Source organism: Ornithorhynchus anatinus, chromosome 10, assembly GCF_004115215.2.
Source record: "Ornithorhynchus anatinus isolate Pmale09 chromosome 10, mOrnAna1.pri.v4, whole genome shotgun sequence".
NCBI lineage: Eukaryota > Metazoa > Chordata > Mammalia > Monotremata > Ornithorhynchidae > Ornithorhynchus > Ornithorhynchus anatinus.
The window spans coordinates 10253307-10271606 of NC_041737.1; the positions used below are offsets into that span (position 1 = coordinate 10253307).

The 18300-nt window shown below is 52.0% G+C and overlaps 2 protein-coding genes across 2 annotated transcripts in view; one reads left to right on the plus strand and one right to left on the minus strand.

Annotated features, from left to right (window-relative positions):
* MRPL1 (mitochondrial ribosomal protein L1) overlaps positions 1–5735 on the minus strand; it is a 28849-nt gene extending 23114 nt beyond the window's left edge. Inside the window, exons 1-2 of the mRNA XM_029074097.1 lie at positions 5697–5735; positions 3617–3728 (exon numbers count right to left, since the gene is read on the minus strand). Of these exons, the coding sequence (XP_028929930.1) occupies positions 3617–3728; positions 5697–5727 (143 nt within the window). The 5' untranslated portion in view covers positions 5728–5735. The remainder of the gene's footprint in view (positions 1–3616; positions 3729–5696) is intronic.
* A 9563-nt stretch (positions 5736–15298) lies between these two features.
* The window catches only part of CNOT6L (CCR4-NOT transcription complex subunit 6 like), a 90539-nt gene continuing 87537 nt past the window's right edge, over positions 15299–18300 (plus strand). Inside the window, exon 1 of the mRNA XM_029073147.1 lies at positions 15299–15355. The gene's annotated coding sequence lies outside the window, so the exon portion shown is untranslated. The remainder of the gene's footprint in view (positions 15356–18300) is intronic.

Genomic DNA, 18300 nt, shown 5'->3' on the forward strand with positions numbered 1-18300 from the left:
TTCCTAATTAGCTGCAGGTGCCTTACTGGGTGGAAAACACAGCATGTCTGAGCAGGTGGCCCAGCGGATGGATGCGACTTGTCTTAGCAACTACCGATTCTTGGCTGACGTCCATAAAGCCTCGGAAACTTCATCTCTAGCTTACGTTTCAGACCGGAACGGCAGGGCTGCGAATGGGAAAGACTCATTTACCGTGTCCAAAATGAACACTGCTGCAAAATGTCCCGGCTTGATCTCTATATTTACTTTCCATAAATGCCTGGGTTGAACCGCCGGCCTGCCAACTGCAGAAATTCTCCCTCGGGCCAAAAAAACCAAGTGAAATCCCCAGTCAGAACTTAGAAATCTTTAGCAGATGCGAGACAAATAGATGAGCTGGAATTTGCGCAGTTCTACCCGGTGTTTGCAAAACCACCGAGCCGTGTTCAAATTACCCCTTTTCCCCGGGAAAGGGGAAGGGAAAAGCAACATTTGACTAATGAATCCTACTAAAATAACCCAGGCAGTCCCTGACCGGGGATGTTTTGAGTTATATCGACCACCGCTTACAAGATTTCTAAATGGACACCATTTCAGCTCCATGGCTCTAGTCTCCTTTTCGGCCCTAGCTCCGAGAGCATGGGCAAGGTGGGGGGAAGACGGGACCCCGGCCCGGGGGGGGGGGGGGAGGGGTCACTGAGAATATGACAAACTATTTTAAAAGCAACGATTGAGAGGCAAAAGCTGAGAAAGCGTAATGAGAGCAGGGGGTCAGAGCAAAAGGGACGAGTTGGTGAGGGAAGGCTCCTGGTCTACAGGTGGAGACACCAGGCAGAGGAATTCCTTCCATTTTACTGACAAGCCGCACGGCCTATCAGAAAGAGCCCAGGCCTGGGAGTCGGAAGGACTTGGGTTCTAATCTCAGCCCCTCCTCTTGTCTGCTGTGTGACCATGCTTCTCTGTGCCTCAGTCCCTCATCTGTAAAATGGGGATATATACTGTGAGCCTCTTGTGGGCCCCGGACTGTGTCCAATCTACTCCAATGCTTACTAAAGTACCTGGCCCACAGTAAGTGCTTAACAAATACCATTTAAAAAATAATAATGATACTAATAATAATTGATTGACTGACAGGGCAAGGGAGTGAAGGCACTTGCCTGTATCTGCTGCAAATGATAAACAAGTCTTCTTGCCTTGGACCCCAACCAGAAAATAGAAGGGAGGATCACTTTTATTTATACAAATGCAGCCACGGGACAAATACTCGCCATGGCCACTCACTGCTCCGTCGCCCCATTTCATTCATTCTCTCGTTCAAGCGTCTTTATTGAGCGCTTACTGAGTGCAAAGCACTGTACTAAGCACTTGGGAGAGTACACTATAGCAATCAACAGACACACTCCCTGCCCACAAAGAGCTTAGAGTCATTTGCCCCGGCAGTGTGACAGAGGATGTCGACCGCGTGTATTTTCCAGTTTCACACAGCCATGCTTCCAAGCAGACTGTCTGGATCTATTGCTATTTTCTTTGAAAGCAGTTGTGTAAATCATGTAGAACTAGCTTGTGAAAACAGTGGGATGAGCCTATACGCTTCTGGACAATGCTGATATACTGCCTATTTGCTCTGGTCCCCCCCATCCCCACCCTCAGGATGCACATGGCCTCAGGGCCACGGAATTTTAATCTGATGCAAGTGTTAAGGCGAAATATAAAAAAATTTCTACCTTTCACAGCTGTAATTTATTCTTCTGAACATAGCCTCGGGGGTACGGAATTTTAATTTGATGCAAGTGTTGAGGCAAAAGATTAAAAAAAAAAAAATTCTAACTTTCACGTCTGTAATTTACTGATTTATATCCATGTCTGTCTTCCCCTCTAGACTGTAAGCTCGTTGTGGGCAGGGAATGTGTCTGTTTATTCTTATAGTGTACTCTCCCAAGTGCTTAGTACCGTGCTCTGCTCACAGCAAGCGCTCAATAAATACGACTGAATAAATTAATGAATATAAAAATACGGCCCACGGAAGCCCCGGCCAAAAACCCACCAAAACCCCAGTGGACTAAAAAGAGGGCCCAGACTCAGGATGGGGAAGCCCACGGCGTCCTGAACCCAAACGGGGAGGCGGAACACTGCCCGGGAATACCGCCAACCAACACTCTGGAATTTTAAAATTCCAATTTGCCTAGACCCTGAGAGAGGAACAGGTGTGAAAATGTGGCGTTCAAATATCTCCCCCGCCCTGCCGCAGCTCAACTAAGCAGAATAGAGAGGTCAAATCTGCTCCCCCTCTACCCACCCTTCACCTCCCCTCAGCTAAGCCCTCTTTTCCCCCCTTTCCCTCTGCTCCTCCCCCTCTCCCTTCCCCTCAGCACTATGCTCGTCCGCTCAATTGTATATATTTTTATTACCCTATTTATTTTGTTAATGAGATGTACATCACTTTGATTCTATCTATTGCTATTGTTTTAATGAGATGTTCATCCCCTTGATTCTATTTATTGCTACTGTTTTTGTCTGTCTCCCCCCATTAATAATGTTGGTATTTGTTAAGCGCTTACTATGTGCAGAGCACTGTTCTAAGTGCTGGGGTAGACACAGGGGAATCAGGTTGTCCCACATGGGGCTCACAGTCTTAGTCCCCATTTTACAGATGAGGTAACTGAGGCACAGAGAAGTTAAGTGACTTGCCCACAGTCACACAGTTGACAAGTGGCAGAGCTGGGATTCGAACTCATGACCTCTGACTCCAAAGCCCATGCTCTTTCCACTGAGCCACGCTGCTTCTCATTAGACTGTCAGCCCGTCAATGGGCAGGGACAGTCTCTATCTGTTGCTGATTTGTACATTCCAAGCGCTTAGTACAGTGCTCTGCACATAGTAAGCGCTCAATAAATACTATTGAATGAATGAATGAATGAATGAATGAAAAAAGTCAATGTTTTCGCCTCCAAGCCCAGTGAACCCCTTGCCTTGGGAGTGTAAGCGTAATGAGCTTACGCTCTAGAGGGGGAGACAGACATGGATATAAATCAATAAATTACAGATGTGAAAGGTAGAATTTTTTTTATCTTTTGCCTCGACACTTGCATCAGATTAAAATTCCGTAGCCCAGTGAACAGTTTGGCCCCGCTCGCTTCACTTCTCTGGGCCTCAATTCCCTGAGGCTCAGTCTCCATTTTACAGAAGAGGGAACTGAGGCACAGAGAAGGTCACAGAGCAGGCAAGTGGCGGAGCCAGGATTAGAACCCAGGCCCTTCTGACTCGTAAGCCCTTGCTCTATCAACTAAGCCATACTTCTCCTCAGGCCACACACTACTATCCTTATTATTATTATTACGACGACTTATTACTACTACTAATTGTGATATTGTGTCTAGTGCTTATTATGTACCAAGCTCTGTTCTAAGCACTGGGGTAGAATCAAGATGAGCAGATTGGACACGGCCCCGTCCCACATGCGACGGCGACTACTATTAATAGTAATTGATTCGGATTTCAGGGTTTGGGTGGAACAGATCCACAGTCTGTCCACAACCCTCAGATCTAGGTTTCTTCAGGGCCCAAATTCAAGTAACTAGCGTAGATTTTTAGGGAGGGCCCACTATGAAGCATCCTGCTAAAAGAAAAGCGCACTTACTTCGCAGCAGCGGCGTACTGCCTGATCGGCACCTTAATATTTACGATCCGGGACGCCAAAGCAGGCCGATGTGCAACCCTGGAAAAACCGAGGCTTTGGAACCGTGTCACAACTGGAAGAGAAAACCCGAAACAAGCAAGGACCGATTAACCGCTGCCATCGACCTTAGGACACTGTGCATGTGACCTTCTAAAAACGTACCTGATTTCTCCCAGAGCTATTTTCCTGACAGGTATTTGGGGTGTGCACTAGAAAGGGATTTATATCAATTTTCTTAGCGCTCTTTTCACTCCCACTTAAAATCACAGTAGGAAATGGATACTATCTGGGGACATGAACTTTTGAATAATGGATAACTGAATAGGTTAAGCCAATGTCAGAACATTAGAGAGTATTTTCTATGGCATTTGTTAAGCGCTTACTATATTGTCCTTAGTACAGTATACTTAGTATATATATATATATATACTTATATATATACTTATATATATACTTAGCATACTTAGCATATATAATAATAATGTTGGTATTTGTTAAGCACTTACTATGTGCAGAGCACTGTTCTAAGCGCTGGGGGACATACAGGGTAATCCAGTCATCCCACATGAGGCTCATAGTTCATCCCCATTTTACAGATGAGATATCTGAGGCACAGAGAAGTAAAGTGACTTGCCCACAGTCACACAGTTGACAAGTGGCAGAGAAAGGAGTTGAACTCATGACCTCTGACTCCGAAGCCCAGGCTCTTTCCACTGAGCCACGCTGCTATATATGTGTGTGTATATATATACAGCATATACAGCATGTTTAGTACAGCATACTTATCATACACACATACATATACACACACTTAGCATACACACACATATATGTGTGTATATATATATGTATATATATACAGCATATACAGCATGTTTAGTACAGCATACTTATCACACACACATACATATACACACACTTAGCATACACACACGTATATGTGTGTATATATATGTGTGTGTGCACATGTATATGCACATATATGTGTGAATACATATATACATGCATATACATGTGTGTGTATATATGTATATGTGTGTGTATATATACTTAGCACAGCATACTTAGCATATATATACACTTAGCATATACATACAAACACACACACATATATGTTTAGCACAGTATAGTGTGTGTGTGTAGATATACACACACACACTCTTAGCATATACAGATATGCTTAGTACAGTATACTTAACATATATATACTGTATACCGTACTAAGCATATCTGTATATATATATACTGTACTAAGCATATCCGTATATGCTATATATATGCGCATGCTTAGTACGGCATACTTAGTGTGTGTATGTGTGTGTATATATATACACACATATATACTATAGTACGGCATACTTAGTGTGTGTATGTGTGTGTGTGTGTATATGTATATACACACATATATACTAAGTATACCGTACTAACCGTGTGGGTGTATATTATATATATACGCACACACACATATATATATAGGGTCTCCTTTACTATTTAGAGAAGCAGCGTGTCTCAGTGGCAAGAGCCCGAGCTTGGGAGCCCGAGGCCATGGGTTCGAATCCCCGCTCTGCCCCTTGTCAGCTGTGCGACTGTGGGCCCGTCCCTTCACTTCTCTGGGCCTCAGTGACCTCATCTGTCCAACGGGGCTGAAGCCCGGGAGCCCCACGGGGGCCCACCTGATGACCCTGGGTCTCCCCCAGCGCTCAGAACAGCGCTTCTGCACCTAGTCAGCGCTGCGGCGACGCCACCGTTCTGATTATGAGGTGGTAGGCAGGCGGCCCCCGTGGGGCTCCCAGTCTTCACCCGCCCCCCCCCACCCATTTGGCAGATGAGGTGGTTGAGGCCTAGGGGAGTCACGTGACCCGCCCAAAGTCACGGAGAAGGCAAGGACCGGGAGGGCGGAGAGGGACGGGGGAGAGGAGGAGGAGGAGGAGAAGGAGAGGGACAGGGAGAGGAGGGGAAAAGGAGGGGAAAAGGAGAGGGAGAGGGAGGGAGAGGGAGAGGAGCGGGCCGGTCCTGATCCTGGTCCTGGTCGGGCCCTTACCTGCCCGCCAGCCCCGCGCGCCCGCCGCCATGCCGGGCCTGCCCCCGCGCCTGCGCCACACCGCGCGCCCCCCGCGCGCCGCCACACCCCCCGCGCCTGCGCCTGCGCCGCCCGCCCCGCCCCGCGCCCCACGCCCTCCCGCTCCGCCCACCAGGGGGCGCGCCCTCACCCGTCTGCCGGCAGTCATTCGTTCTGACAGACAGCCGCCCATTCGGCCATTCGGCCGGCCATTCATTCATTCGTTCGTTCATCCATCCATTCATCCATCCGTCCATCCATTCATCCATCCATCCGTCCGTCCATTCATTCATCCATCCATTCATTCATCCATCCATTCATCCACCCATCCATTCATCCATTCATTCATTCATCCATCCATCCATTCATTCATCCATCCATCCTTCCATCCATCCGTCCATCCATTCATCCATCCGTCCAGCCATTCATTCATCCATCCATTCATACACCCATTCATTTGCCCATTCATTCATCCACCCATCCATTCATTCACCCACCCGTCCATCCATCCGTCCGTCTGTCTGTCCGTCCATCCATCCGTCCTTCCACCCATCCATCCATCCATCCATCCATCCATCCATCTGTCCGTCTGTCCGTCCGTCCATCCGTCTGTCTGTCCGTCCATCCATCCATCCATCCATCCATCCATCCATCCATCCATCCATCCATCCGTCCATCCATCGATTCATCCATCCATTCATTCATCCGTCCATCCATCCGTCCATCAATCCATCCGTCCATCCATCCATCCATCCATCCATCCGTCTGTCCATCCATCCATCCATTCATTCATCCATGCATGCATCCATTCGTACAGTGCTCTGCGCACAGCGAGCACTCAGTAAAGATCATTGAGTAATTGATTGATGGATTGATGCAGGACTCAAGTGCATGGATGAGGCAAGGGAGGGGGAAAAAAGGATGGGGAGATGATAGACTAGTCGGGGAAGGCATCCTGGAGGAAGAGACGGAGTCTTAGGAGGGCTGGAAAAAGGAGGAGAGCAGGGCTTTTATCAGATTTTGTGACTGTGAGCCCCACGTGGGACAACCTGATCACCTTGTATCCTCCCCAGTGCTTAGAACAGTGCTTTGCACATAGTAAGCACTTAACAAATGCCATTATTATTATTATTTTGTGAAGGGGAAGGGTATTCCAGCCCAGAGGGAGAGGGTGAAGAAGAGGTTGATGAGAGAGAGAGAGAACCAATTATCCTCTATTTACCCCCAAGTTAGGTAGAGTGGATGACACATACGAAACACATATAAATACCCTAATTAACTAACTAATTTATTCCAAGCCTCCCAGAAACCTACTCAAGTAGAGGCAAGTCTAGAAACCACAACACCCTATGTGTCATTTTGAGCAGAGGAGCAAAGAGTGGGCTTGAGTGAAGGGAATGGCAAAATGAATCATCCCACCCTCACGACCTGGAGCCCATACTATATTATTATCATTATTATTATATTTCTAATCCCAGCCCCGCCACTTGTCTGCTGTGTGACCTTGGGTAAGTCCCTTAACTTTTCTGGGCCTCAGTTCCTCATCTGCACGATGGGGATTCAAAACCCGTTCTCCCTCCTCCTTAGACTGTGAGCCCCACGTGGGACCCAGTTATCTTGAGCCTATTCCCAGCGCTTACAACAGTGCTTGTCGTGTAATAAGCAGTTGACATATACCACGTTTATTATTATTACTGGGTCTCTACTAGGTGCGGAGTACTGTACTGGGTGTCTGGTGTGTTCAGAACACTGTACGAGGCACTTGAGAAGCAGACAATAGAAGTGGAAACAGAAGATCTCTGCCCTCCGGGGGTTTACAGTTTAATAGCTTTGATGATGATGGTGGTATTTGTTAAGCGCTTACTATGTGCAAAGCACTGTTCTAAGCACTGGGGGGGGGATATTCTAAGCGCTGGGGAGGGGGGATACAAGGCGATCAGGGTGTCCCACGTGGGGCTCACAGGTTTCAATCCCCATTTTACAGATGAGGGAACTGAGGCCCATAGAAGTTAAGTGACTTGCCCAAAGTCACACAGCTGGCAAGTGGCAGAGCCGGGATTCAAACCCATGACCTCTGACTCCCAAGCCCGGGCTCTTTCCACTGAGCCACACTGCTTCTCTCCATCGGTGCTGTTTACTGAGCGCTTCCTGTGCACAGAGCACTGTACCAAGTGCTTGGGAGAGTACGGTACGAATGAGTAGGTAAAGGCAAATCCAGCCCACGAGGAGCGTATAGCGTAGACCAAGAGAGTAGGACAATGAAATAATCAACTAAAATAGTTCCCTTTGAGGAAATTAACTCTTTTTCTAGATTCATTCATTCATTCAATAGTATTTATTGAGCACTTACTATGTGCAGAGCACTGTACTAAGCGCTTGGAATGTACAAATCGGTAACAGAGACAGTCCCTGCCCTTTGACGGGCGCACAGTCTAATCGGGGGAGACGGACAGACGAGAACAATAGCAATAAATAGAATCAAGGGGATAATAAATAGAATCAAGGGGATATAAATAGAATCAAGGAGATTTACCATATAATCTATTATTTACTATTTTCTAGATTACTCTATAATCAGAATAGTCTAGCTCCCCAGATTCATGATTCAGCATTTTTAAGGCTATTAACACCAACGATCAGATAACATCAGCCTTGTGTGGGAGAAATAAATACGTCTTAGTTCTTCTATCAGGCCTTTCATCTTCAAAGCTGGTATCGCTAATCGCCTACCTTAAACATTCCCTAATTAAAGCAAATTCGGGTTTCTCATCTGGGTCACCATTCTCATGAGGAGGTAAAACCCGTTTGCCGGATTGAGATCAAACAGGAAAACATCCATTTTGAGGGTTCAAGCGGAGAAATCCTCAAGACGATGGAGAAGCTGTACGTGCCTCTTTCTCACGGCTGCAACTGGAGGAAGCTGCTGACCGTGAGTCCCTAGGTGGGGGAAGAATCTATCAATCAATCAATCAATCAATCAATCAATCGGTGGTTGACTCCCAGGGCTCTGTTCTTCCCATTAGGCCATACTGCCTCTCCGACGAAAACTCTGCATCCAAAGGGAAAGGGGGCAACTAGGAACCTTCGTGGTGGCTGAAAAAAGAGGACCATCCCCTCCCCACCACCCTCTGCTCTTCCCCCTTCCCCTCAGCACTGTGCTCATTTGTATATATTATTTATTACCCTATTTATTTTATTAATGAGGTGTCTATCTCCTTGATTCTGTTTAGCTTGATGATGTTGTCTTGTTTCTGTTTTTTGTTCTCTTTCGCTCTGCTGTCTCCCCCGTTTAGACCGTGAGCCCGTCGTTGGGCAGGGATGGTCTCTATCTGCTGCCCAGTTGTACATTTCATAGTCCAGTGCTCTGCACATAGTAAGCGCTCAATAAATATTATCGAATGAACGAATGAATCCAGCCCAATAATGCTAGTCCCGCTCTGAAATGATATCGTTTCGAGAGAGGCCCTTACCATATTATCCCGCAACCCTAGAACGGTCTTGTCTTATGCGGCCGAGTCGTCTGTGACCCATAGCGACGCCGAGGACACGTCTCTCCCAGAACGGCCCACCTCCATCTGCAATCGTTCCGGTAGTGGATCCACAGAGTTTTCTTGGTAAAAATCCAGAAGCGGTTGACCATCGCCTCCTTCCACGCGGTAAACTCGAGTCTCCGCCCTCGACTCTCTCTCCCGTGCCGCTGCTGCCCAGCACGGGGGAGTTTTGACTTGTAGCCGATGGCCTTCCATCGCTAGCCACTGCCCAAGCTAGGAATGGCCAGGACAGGCCTCTGCTCGACTTGCCCTCCCGTACCCGAGAATGGTAGAGGACTGAACACTTTCCAGGTACGATCCTGAGAGACTAGCAATCCAGAATCTTAGAAATCCAGAATTACCCCCTACTTACCCTGGGTTATTTTTAGGTTCATTCATTCATTCAATCGTATTTATTAAGCACTTTCTGTGTGTGGAACACTTAGCGCGTGGGAGAATACAGCAATAAAAAGACATATTCCCAGCCCCCAGCGAGCTTACAGTCTAGGGGGGAAATTAGAAGTGTATAGAAATAAATAAATAGCGGATATGTACATGAATGCTGGGGGGCTGGGAGGCGGGGGGTGAATAAAGGAAGCGAGACGGGGCGACGCAGAAGGGAGCGGGAGAAGAGGAAAGGAGGGCTTGGTCAGGGAAATGAAGGGAAACTCAGCTTCCTGAGACGTTTGGAGCTGCAGCTGCTTCCTGGACGCAGAGGAACAGGAGGCGAATCCCAACGCGGGAGTCTAGCAGAGCTTCTTGGGCGCCGCCCGAGGCCGAAAGCATCCCGGTGGAAGCTCTCTGAGGGGGACGGAGCCGGGCAGGACCCTCACCGGCCCATGGAGGAGGAAAGCCCTGCAGCTAGGAGGATTCATCCTGCAAAATTAAACCTGGCCAAGGAAAGAGAGGCAAAGCACAGCGGGTGTACATGCATGCACGCGAGCACACACACACCAATCCCCTCGCCTCGCTGCTCTCCTACTCCACTCCAGCCCACACCCTTGGCTCCTCTAATGCTAACCTTCTCACTCTACCTCAAGCCCGTTTTATCTCTCCACCTACCTCTCGCCCACATCCTGCCCCCGACCTGGGACGTCCTCCCTCCTCATATCCGACAGAAAATGACTCTCCCCACTTTTCAAAGCGTCTTATTGAAGGCCCATCTCCTCCAAGTCCCTCTCCTCTTCTCCCACTCCCTTCAGCGTCGCCCTGAATCGCTTCTGCGTCGCCCTGAATCGCTCCCCTTAAATCGCTTGTGTCTGTTCCTCCCCAGCGCTTAGAACAGTGCTGGGCATATAGTGAGCACTTAACAAATACCATCACTATTATTATTATTATTATTATTCCATTGTTACGTTGTACTCTCCCAAGCAGGGCTCTGAACACGGTGAGCGCTCAGTAAATACGATTGCCCGACTTACTAAGTCAGGAGTTTCTCCACCGGGGACTACGGAATAAAGATGCCCTGCCTTATTTACCTCCTTCTTTTCTCCCTCACAACCGGCCAACCCGCCATTCCCCTCACGACGTCCCTTCCCAGGGCAGGCCCCAACCAGTCTCTGTCAACTGGGAGTTTCTGCAGTGTTCAGTACGAGATGGTTGCCTGTCCTTGTGACTTCTGAGGTAAGAAAATAATAAAAATCAATAAGTACGCTATCTGTTCAGCGCTTACTATGTGCCGAGCACGGTTCTAAGCACTGGTAGAGGCAAGGTCATCAGGCTGTCCCACGTGGGGCTCACTGTTTTAATCCTCAATTTATGGCTGAGGTGACTGAGGCACAGAGAACTTAAGTGACCCGCCCAAGGTCACACAGCAGCAAAGTGGAGGAGCCGGGAGGCAGGGCGCTGAAGCTCTGCAGAATGAGGGATTTTAACTAGTAAAATCCTTGATGATGGTGTTTGTTTTAACTAGTAAAATCCTAAAAATGATGATGGTGTTTGTTAAGCGCTTACTATGTGCCAAGCACTGTTCTAAGTGCTGGGGAGGCAGCAAGGTGATCAGGTTGTCCCACGTGGGGCTCACGGTCTTCATCCCCATTTTCCAGATGAGGGAACTGAGGCACAGAGAAGCGAAATGACTCGGCCAAAGTCACACAGCAGACAAGCAATGGAGCCGGGATTAGAACCCATGACCTCTGACTCCCAAGCCCGGGCTCTTTCCACTGAGCCACGAGATGGACCTCCCCTGGAGTTTTTGGAGGAGCGGGGTGACGTGTCCTGAACGTTTTTGTAGAAAAATGATTGCTTTCCTACTACGACCCGCTTTGCTCCTCTAATGCTACTAATTTACTCGCTGTACTTCGATCTCGTCTGTCTTGCCACCAACCTCTCGCCCACATCCTGCCTCTGGCCGAGAACGCCCTCCCACTTCATATCCCACAGATGATCGCCCTCTCCACCTCCAAAGCCCTTTTGAAGGCTCGTCTCCTTCTCCGATCACCTCCCCTCTTCCCATTCCCTTCCGCGTCGCCCTTGCGCTTACTAATAACAATGACTATATTTGTTAAGCGCTTACTATGTGCCGAGCGCTGTTCTAAGCGCTGGGGGAGATTCAGGGTGATCAGGTTGTCCCACGTGGGACTCCCAGACTTAATCCCCATTTTACAGATTACATTTTCCAGATGAGGTAACCGAAGCACAGAGCAGTGAAGTGCCTTGCCCAAAGTCACACAGGTAACAAGTGGCGGAGTCGGCATTCGAACCCATGACCTCTGACTCCCAAGCCCGGGCTCTTGCCACGAAGCCCCGTTGCTTCTATTCAGACTCCAGTCTGCACCCTTTATTCACCCCTTCCTCAGCCCCACCGCGCTTATGTAAAATAATGTTGGTATTCGTTAAGCGCTTATTATGTGCCGAGCACTGTTCTAAGCGCTGGGGGAGACACAGGGGAATCAGGTTGTCCCACGTGGGGCTCACAGTCTTAATCCCCATTTTACAGATGAGGTGACTGAGGCACCGAGAAGTTAAGTGACTTGCCCAAAGTCACACAGCTGACAAGTGGCCGAGTGGGGATTCATCTCCCTAATTGATGTATTTATATTCACATCCGTCTCCCCCTCTAGACTGCAAGTTCATAGTGGGCAGGGAACGTTTCTGTTTTACTGTTGTGCCGTTGTCTTTCATTCATTCATTCAATCGTATTTATTGAGCGCTTACTGTGTGCAGAGACTATACTAAGCGCTTGGAAAGTAAAATTCGGCAACAGATAGAGACAGTCCCCACCCAATGACGGGCTCACGGCCCAGAAGTGGGGAGACGGACAACAAAACACAACAAGTAGACGGGCTTCAGTTGCATCAAAATAAATAGAATTATAGATATATACACAGCAGCGGGGCTCAGTGGAAAGAGCACGGGCTTTGGAGTCAGCGGTCATGGGTTCGAATCCCGGCTCGGCCCCTTGTCAGCTGTGTGACTGTGGGCAAGTCACTTCGCTTCTCTGCGCCTCAGTCACCTCATCTGTCAAATGGGGATTAAGACTGGGAGCCCCACGTGGGACAACCCGATTCCCCTGTGTCTCCCCCAGCGCTTAGAACAGTGCTGTGCACATAGTAAGCGCTTAACAAATACCAACATTATTATTACAGTGTCCTGCACGCAGTAAGTGCTCAATCAATACGATCGATCGATTGCTCGAGGCGGTCCTCTGACTCCGGGACCATCTTGGCGCCACGGGGGCCTCAAAGCTTCTCACTGTGGGCAGGGGACGTCTCTACCACCTCTGCTCTAATCATAATGAAAATAATAACGGCATTAGACAAGCGCTCGCTATGGGCCGTTATATTATATTCTCCCAAGCACTTAGTACAGGTCTCGGCGTGGGGTGAGCGCTCAGTTAGTGCCCTCCATCGATTCCCCTGAGGAGTTGAGACGAGAGCTATAAACCCTCCCATGAAGGTTCAGCCAACTAGGCCTCTCTCCCCGGTGGCAGGATCTCTCCCGGACCTCTCCCACCCAGGCACGGGAATTTGGTCTTCTGGCAGAGCCTTGATCTTTGACTGATTTAATTAATGTTGGTGTTCGTTAAGCGCTTACTATGTGCCGAGCGCTGTTCTAAGCGCTGGGCGAGATACAGGGTCATCAGGTTGTCCCACGTGAGGTTCCCAGTCTTCATCCCCGTTTACGGGTGAGGGAACTGAGGCACAGAGAAGTGAAGTGACTTGCCCACAGTCACACAGCTGACAGGTGGCAGAGCCGGGAGTCGAACCCATGACCTCTGACTCCCAAGCATGTGCTCTTTCCACTGAGCCCCGCTGCTACATGGTCGTTGTTAAGCTTAAGCGCTTACTATGTGCCAATCACTGATCTAAGCACTGGACATGGTATTTGTTAAGCGCTTCCTATGTGCCGAGCACTGATCTAAGCGCTGGGGGAGATACAGGATCATCAGGTTGTCCCACGTGAGGCTCACAGTCTTCATCCCCATTTTACAGACGAGGCCACTGAGGCCCCGAGAAGTGACGTGACTGGCCCAAAGTCACACAGCTGACAGGTGGCGGGGCCGGGATTCGAACCCATGACCTCTGACTCCTAAGCCCGGGCTCTTTCCACTGAGCCACGTGGCATCCCAAGCCCCAGGCAGTGAGGCCTAATGGTTAGAGCACGGGCCCGGGCGGCAGAAGGACCCGGGTTCTAATCCCGGCTCCGCCCCTCGTCCGCTCTGTGACCCAGGACAAGGCACCTCACTTCTCTGTGCCTCAGTGACCTTGAGACCGTGCGCCCCACGTGGGATCGGGGACTGTGCCCGACTCGATTTGGTATTTGTTAAGCGCTTACTATGTGCAGAGCACTGTTCTAAGCGCTGGGGGAGACACAGGGGAATCAGGTGGTCCCACGTGAGGCTCGCAGTTTTAATCCCCATTGGACAGATGAGGTCACTGAGGCCCAGAGAAGTGAAGTGACTGGCCCACAGTCACACAGCTGACGAGGGGCAGAGCCGGGATTCGAACCCATGACCTCTGACTCCCAAGCCCGGGCTCTTTCCACTGAGCCACGCTGCTTCTCTAAGCAGGCCTTTTGTTAAGCGCGCCTTTTGTGTGCCAAGTGCTGGGTACTGTTGGAAACGCGGGATAATCATAATGGTGGTATTTGTCGACCCTTATTAGGTGCCCAGCACTGTTCGAAGCGCTGGGAGAGATGCGAGGTCATCAGGTGGTCCCACGCCGGGCTCACAGGCTTCATCCCCATTTGACAGATGAGAGGACTGAGGCCCAGGGGACAGGGCTTTGCACATAGTAAGCGCTTAACAAATACCAACATTAGTCTTATTATCATTGACAAATTCCATAGCTATTATTAATAAAGGCGATTGGATGAGTTCATTGACTATTAAATACGGTTGATGGAATGATGCGGTGGAATGAAGTAAGAAATACGATGGAATGAATGAATGATCGAATGAATGAATGAATCTCAAGAGGCGTCGAAGGGAGGAGGGCGCGCGCCCCCCAGCAGCGCGCATGCGCGCGCCCGGCCGGGCCTTCGGGGGCGCAGTGCGCACGCGCCCACGGCGTGGCCCCCTCGACGGCCGCGCGTGCGCAGAGCCTGGAAGGGGGGGGAGGGTCGGGCCGCCTCGCGCGCGTGCGCACTGCCGGGCCCCGGGTGGGCTTTGCGCGTGCGCGCAGGGCCGGGCCTGCGAGGGAGAGCGTGCGCGTGCGCACGGCCGGGCCCCGGGTCCGTCTTGCGCGTGCGCGCAGGGCCCGGCCTCCGGGGGGGGGGGGGGCGGAGCGCGCACCCCCGCCGTCCCCGGGGTGGGAGGGAAGGGAGCGCGCGCGGAGCGGGGCGGGGACGGAGGAAGGAGCCGAGCGGCGCCGTCCGGTCCGGTGGCCACCGAGGAGCGTCCAGCGGCAGAAGACGGGAAGAGCAGCCGCACCCAAAGCAGCAGCAGCAGCAGCAGGAGGAGCGGGAGCAGGAGCCGTCGCCCCAGCCCCGCTCCCGGCCGCTTCTCCCCGCCGGGCCCCGGCCCGCCCGCCCGCGTCCCCTCCGGCCGGTCCTGTCCCCGGCGGGCGGGCGGGCGGGCCGCCCGCATGTCTGTGCTGCCCCGAGCCCCGCCGCCGCTCCCCCGTGTCCGTGCCCGCCGACAACGCCCGGACCCCGGCGCGCTGAATGCAGGTGAGAGCGGGGGAGGACGTTTTGGGGCCGGGGGGAAATGGCTGCTGCTGCTGCTGCTGCGGCTGCTGCTGCTGCTGTTGTTGTTCCTGCGGGACGGGGCGTGCGGGCTCGGGGACGGCCCGGCCGGGCGCGCTCCCACCCGCGCGCCCCCCAGCCCGACGCGCGCATGCGCGCTCCCCGCACACGCGCGCCCCCTGAACACACAGGCTCGAGCCCACCCGCGCGCCCCAACACACGCGCATGCGCGCCCCCCGACACACACACTCGCACCCGCGCGCCCCCCAAACCTGCGCGCCCCCAAACACACCCGCTCCCACCCGCGCGCCCCCAACACGCGCATGCGCGGCCCTCAAACACCCGCGCACCCCCAAACCCACCCGCCCGTCAAACGGCAGGGACCGTCTCTATCTGTTGCCGACGTGTTTATTCCAAGCGCTTAGTCCAGTGCTCCGCACCTAGTAAGCGTTCAATAAATACTAGTGAATGAACACGTTCCCACCGCGCGCCCCCCCCAACATGCGCGCCCCCAAACACACGCTCCCACCCGCGCGCCCGAACCCACGCGCATGCGCGCCCCTAAACACACATGCTCCACCCGCGCGCCCGAACCCACGCGCATGCGCGCCCCCAACACACGCTCCCACCCGCGCGCCCCCAAACATACGCGCATGCGCGCCCCCAAAGCGCATGCCCCCACCCGCGCGCTTCTCTACACGTGCGCATGCGCGTGTGTGGAGGCCCCCCCCTCCACACACGCGCATGCGCGCCCCCACCCCGGGGACCCGTCAGTGACCCCCCCCCCCCCGTGTACACGTGTGTGCACACACACGCTTTCCCTCTTCACAGCCCCCACTGAGAGCTCACCTCCTCCAGGAGGCCTTCCCAGACTCAGCCCTCCCCATCGCCCCTCAATTAAAAAAGTAATAGCAAATGAGGGTGTTTGTTCAGCGCTTACTGTGTGCCAAGCGCTGTTCTTAGCGCTGGGGGAGATACAAGGCGATCAGGTTGTCCAAGGTGGGGCTCACAGGCTGCACCCCCATTTTACAGATGAGGGAGCTGAGGCCCAGAGAAGTTAAGCCTCCTGCTCCAAGTCACACAGCTGACAAGTGGAGGTGGGATTAGAACCCATGACCTCTGACTCCCAGGCCCGGGCTCTTGCCAATGAGCTAGGCTGCCTCTGCTCTACCCTCTTCCCCTTTCCATAGCATTTGTGCATATCTATATATATCTCGTTACTCTAGTTTATTAATGATGTGTCTATATCTATGATTCTATACACCCCTTTTGATAGTGATGCCTGACTACTTCTGTTTGGTTGCCTGTCTCCCCGTATTAAACTGTGAGCCCGTTGATGGGTTGCTGTATTGTACTTTCCAAGCACTTAGTACAGTGCTCTGCACACATTAAGAGCTCATTAAATACGATCGAATGAATGAATATGTACACTTTCCCCCTCCAAAGCCCTACTGAAGGCTCACCTCCTCCAGGAGGCCTTCCCAGACTGAGTCCCCCTCTTCCTCCGCTCCCCATGACCCAAATTTGTTCCTTTTGCTCCCCCCAGCACTTGTGTGTATATTTATACACGCATACATATATGCATATCTTTAATTTTCTTTATATATGTTAATGAGGTGTATATGTCTGTAATTCTATTTATTGATAGTGATGCCTGTTTACTTGTTTCGATGCCTGCGTCCCTCCACCCCCTTCTAGACCGCGAACCCGCTGTGGGCCGGGATTGTCTCTCTCTGTTGCTGCACTGCCCTTTCCCAAGCGCTTCGTACAGTGCCCTGCACCCAGGAAGCGCTCAACAGATACGTTTGAATGGAGGAATGAGGTCACCGTCTTCAGCCCCATTTGTCAGATGGGGTGACTGAGGCCCAGAGAAGCCAAGTGGCGGGCTGGGAACCGCACAGCCCATACGTAGCGGAGCCCGGGATTAGAACCCAGGACCCCGGCCCATGCCCTCCCTCCTCATATCCGTCCAACTAACTCTCTTCCCCTCTTCAAAGCCCTACTGAGAGCCCACCGCCTCCAGGAGGCCTTCCCAGATTGAACCCTCCCTTTCCCTCTGCTCCTCCTCTCCCTCTGCTCTTCCCCCTTCCCCTCCCCACAGCCCTTGTCCCTATTTGCAGATATTATTTATTCCTCAGTTTTATTAGCGATGTGTCTGTATCAATAATTCTATTGATTTATTTTGATGGTATCAAGGCCTGACTCCTTTTGTTTTGTTGTCTGTCTCCCCCCTTGTAGACTGTGAGCCCGTGGTTGGGCAGGGAGGGTCTCTGTGGTCGAATTGGACCTTCCCAGCGCTCAGTCCAGTGCTCTGCACCCAGTATGCGCTCAGTAAATACGGTGGAATGAATGAATGAATGAATGAATGAATGAATGAATGAATGAATGAATGAATGAATGAATGGATGAATGAAACTCCGACCCCACCCCCAGCCCGGGCTCTCTCCATCAGGACGCATGCGCGCCTGGGGGGGGGGGGAGGGCGAGTGAAAGGGGCGCGCGGGCGAGCGTAGAGTGCGCACGCGCATGGGGGGGGTGCGCGGGCGAGCGTAGAGTGCGCACGCGCGTGTGGGGGGAGGAAGAGTGCGCGCGCGGGCGAGCGTAGAGGGCGCGCGCGCGCGTGGGAGGGAAGGATGAGTGCGCGCGGGCGAGCGTAGAATGCGCACGCGCGCGGGGCGGGGGGGGGGGGTGAGTGCGCCCGCAGGCGAGAGGAGAGTGCGCACGCGCGCTGGGCGAGGGGGGAAGAGTGCGCGCGCGCGCGCGCGTGTGTTGAGGGGCGAGTGCGCGCTCGGGTGAGGGTAGTAGGCGCGCGCGCATGCGTAGAGCGCGCGCGCGGGCGAGTGCGCGTGCGTGTAGGTGGGGGGGGCTGAGGGGATGGGGAGGGAAGGGGGGACTTATAATTAATTAATATAATAATAATAATTGTGGTA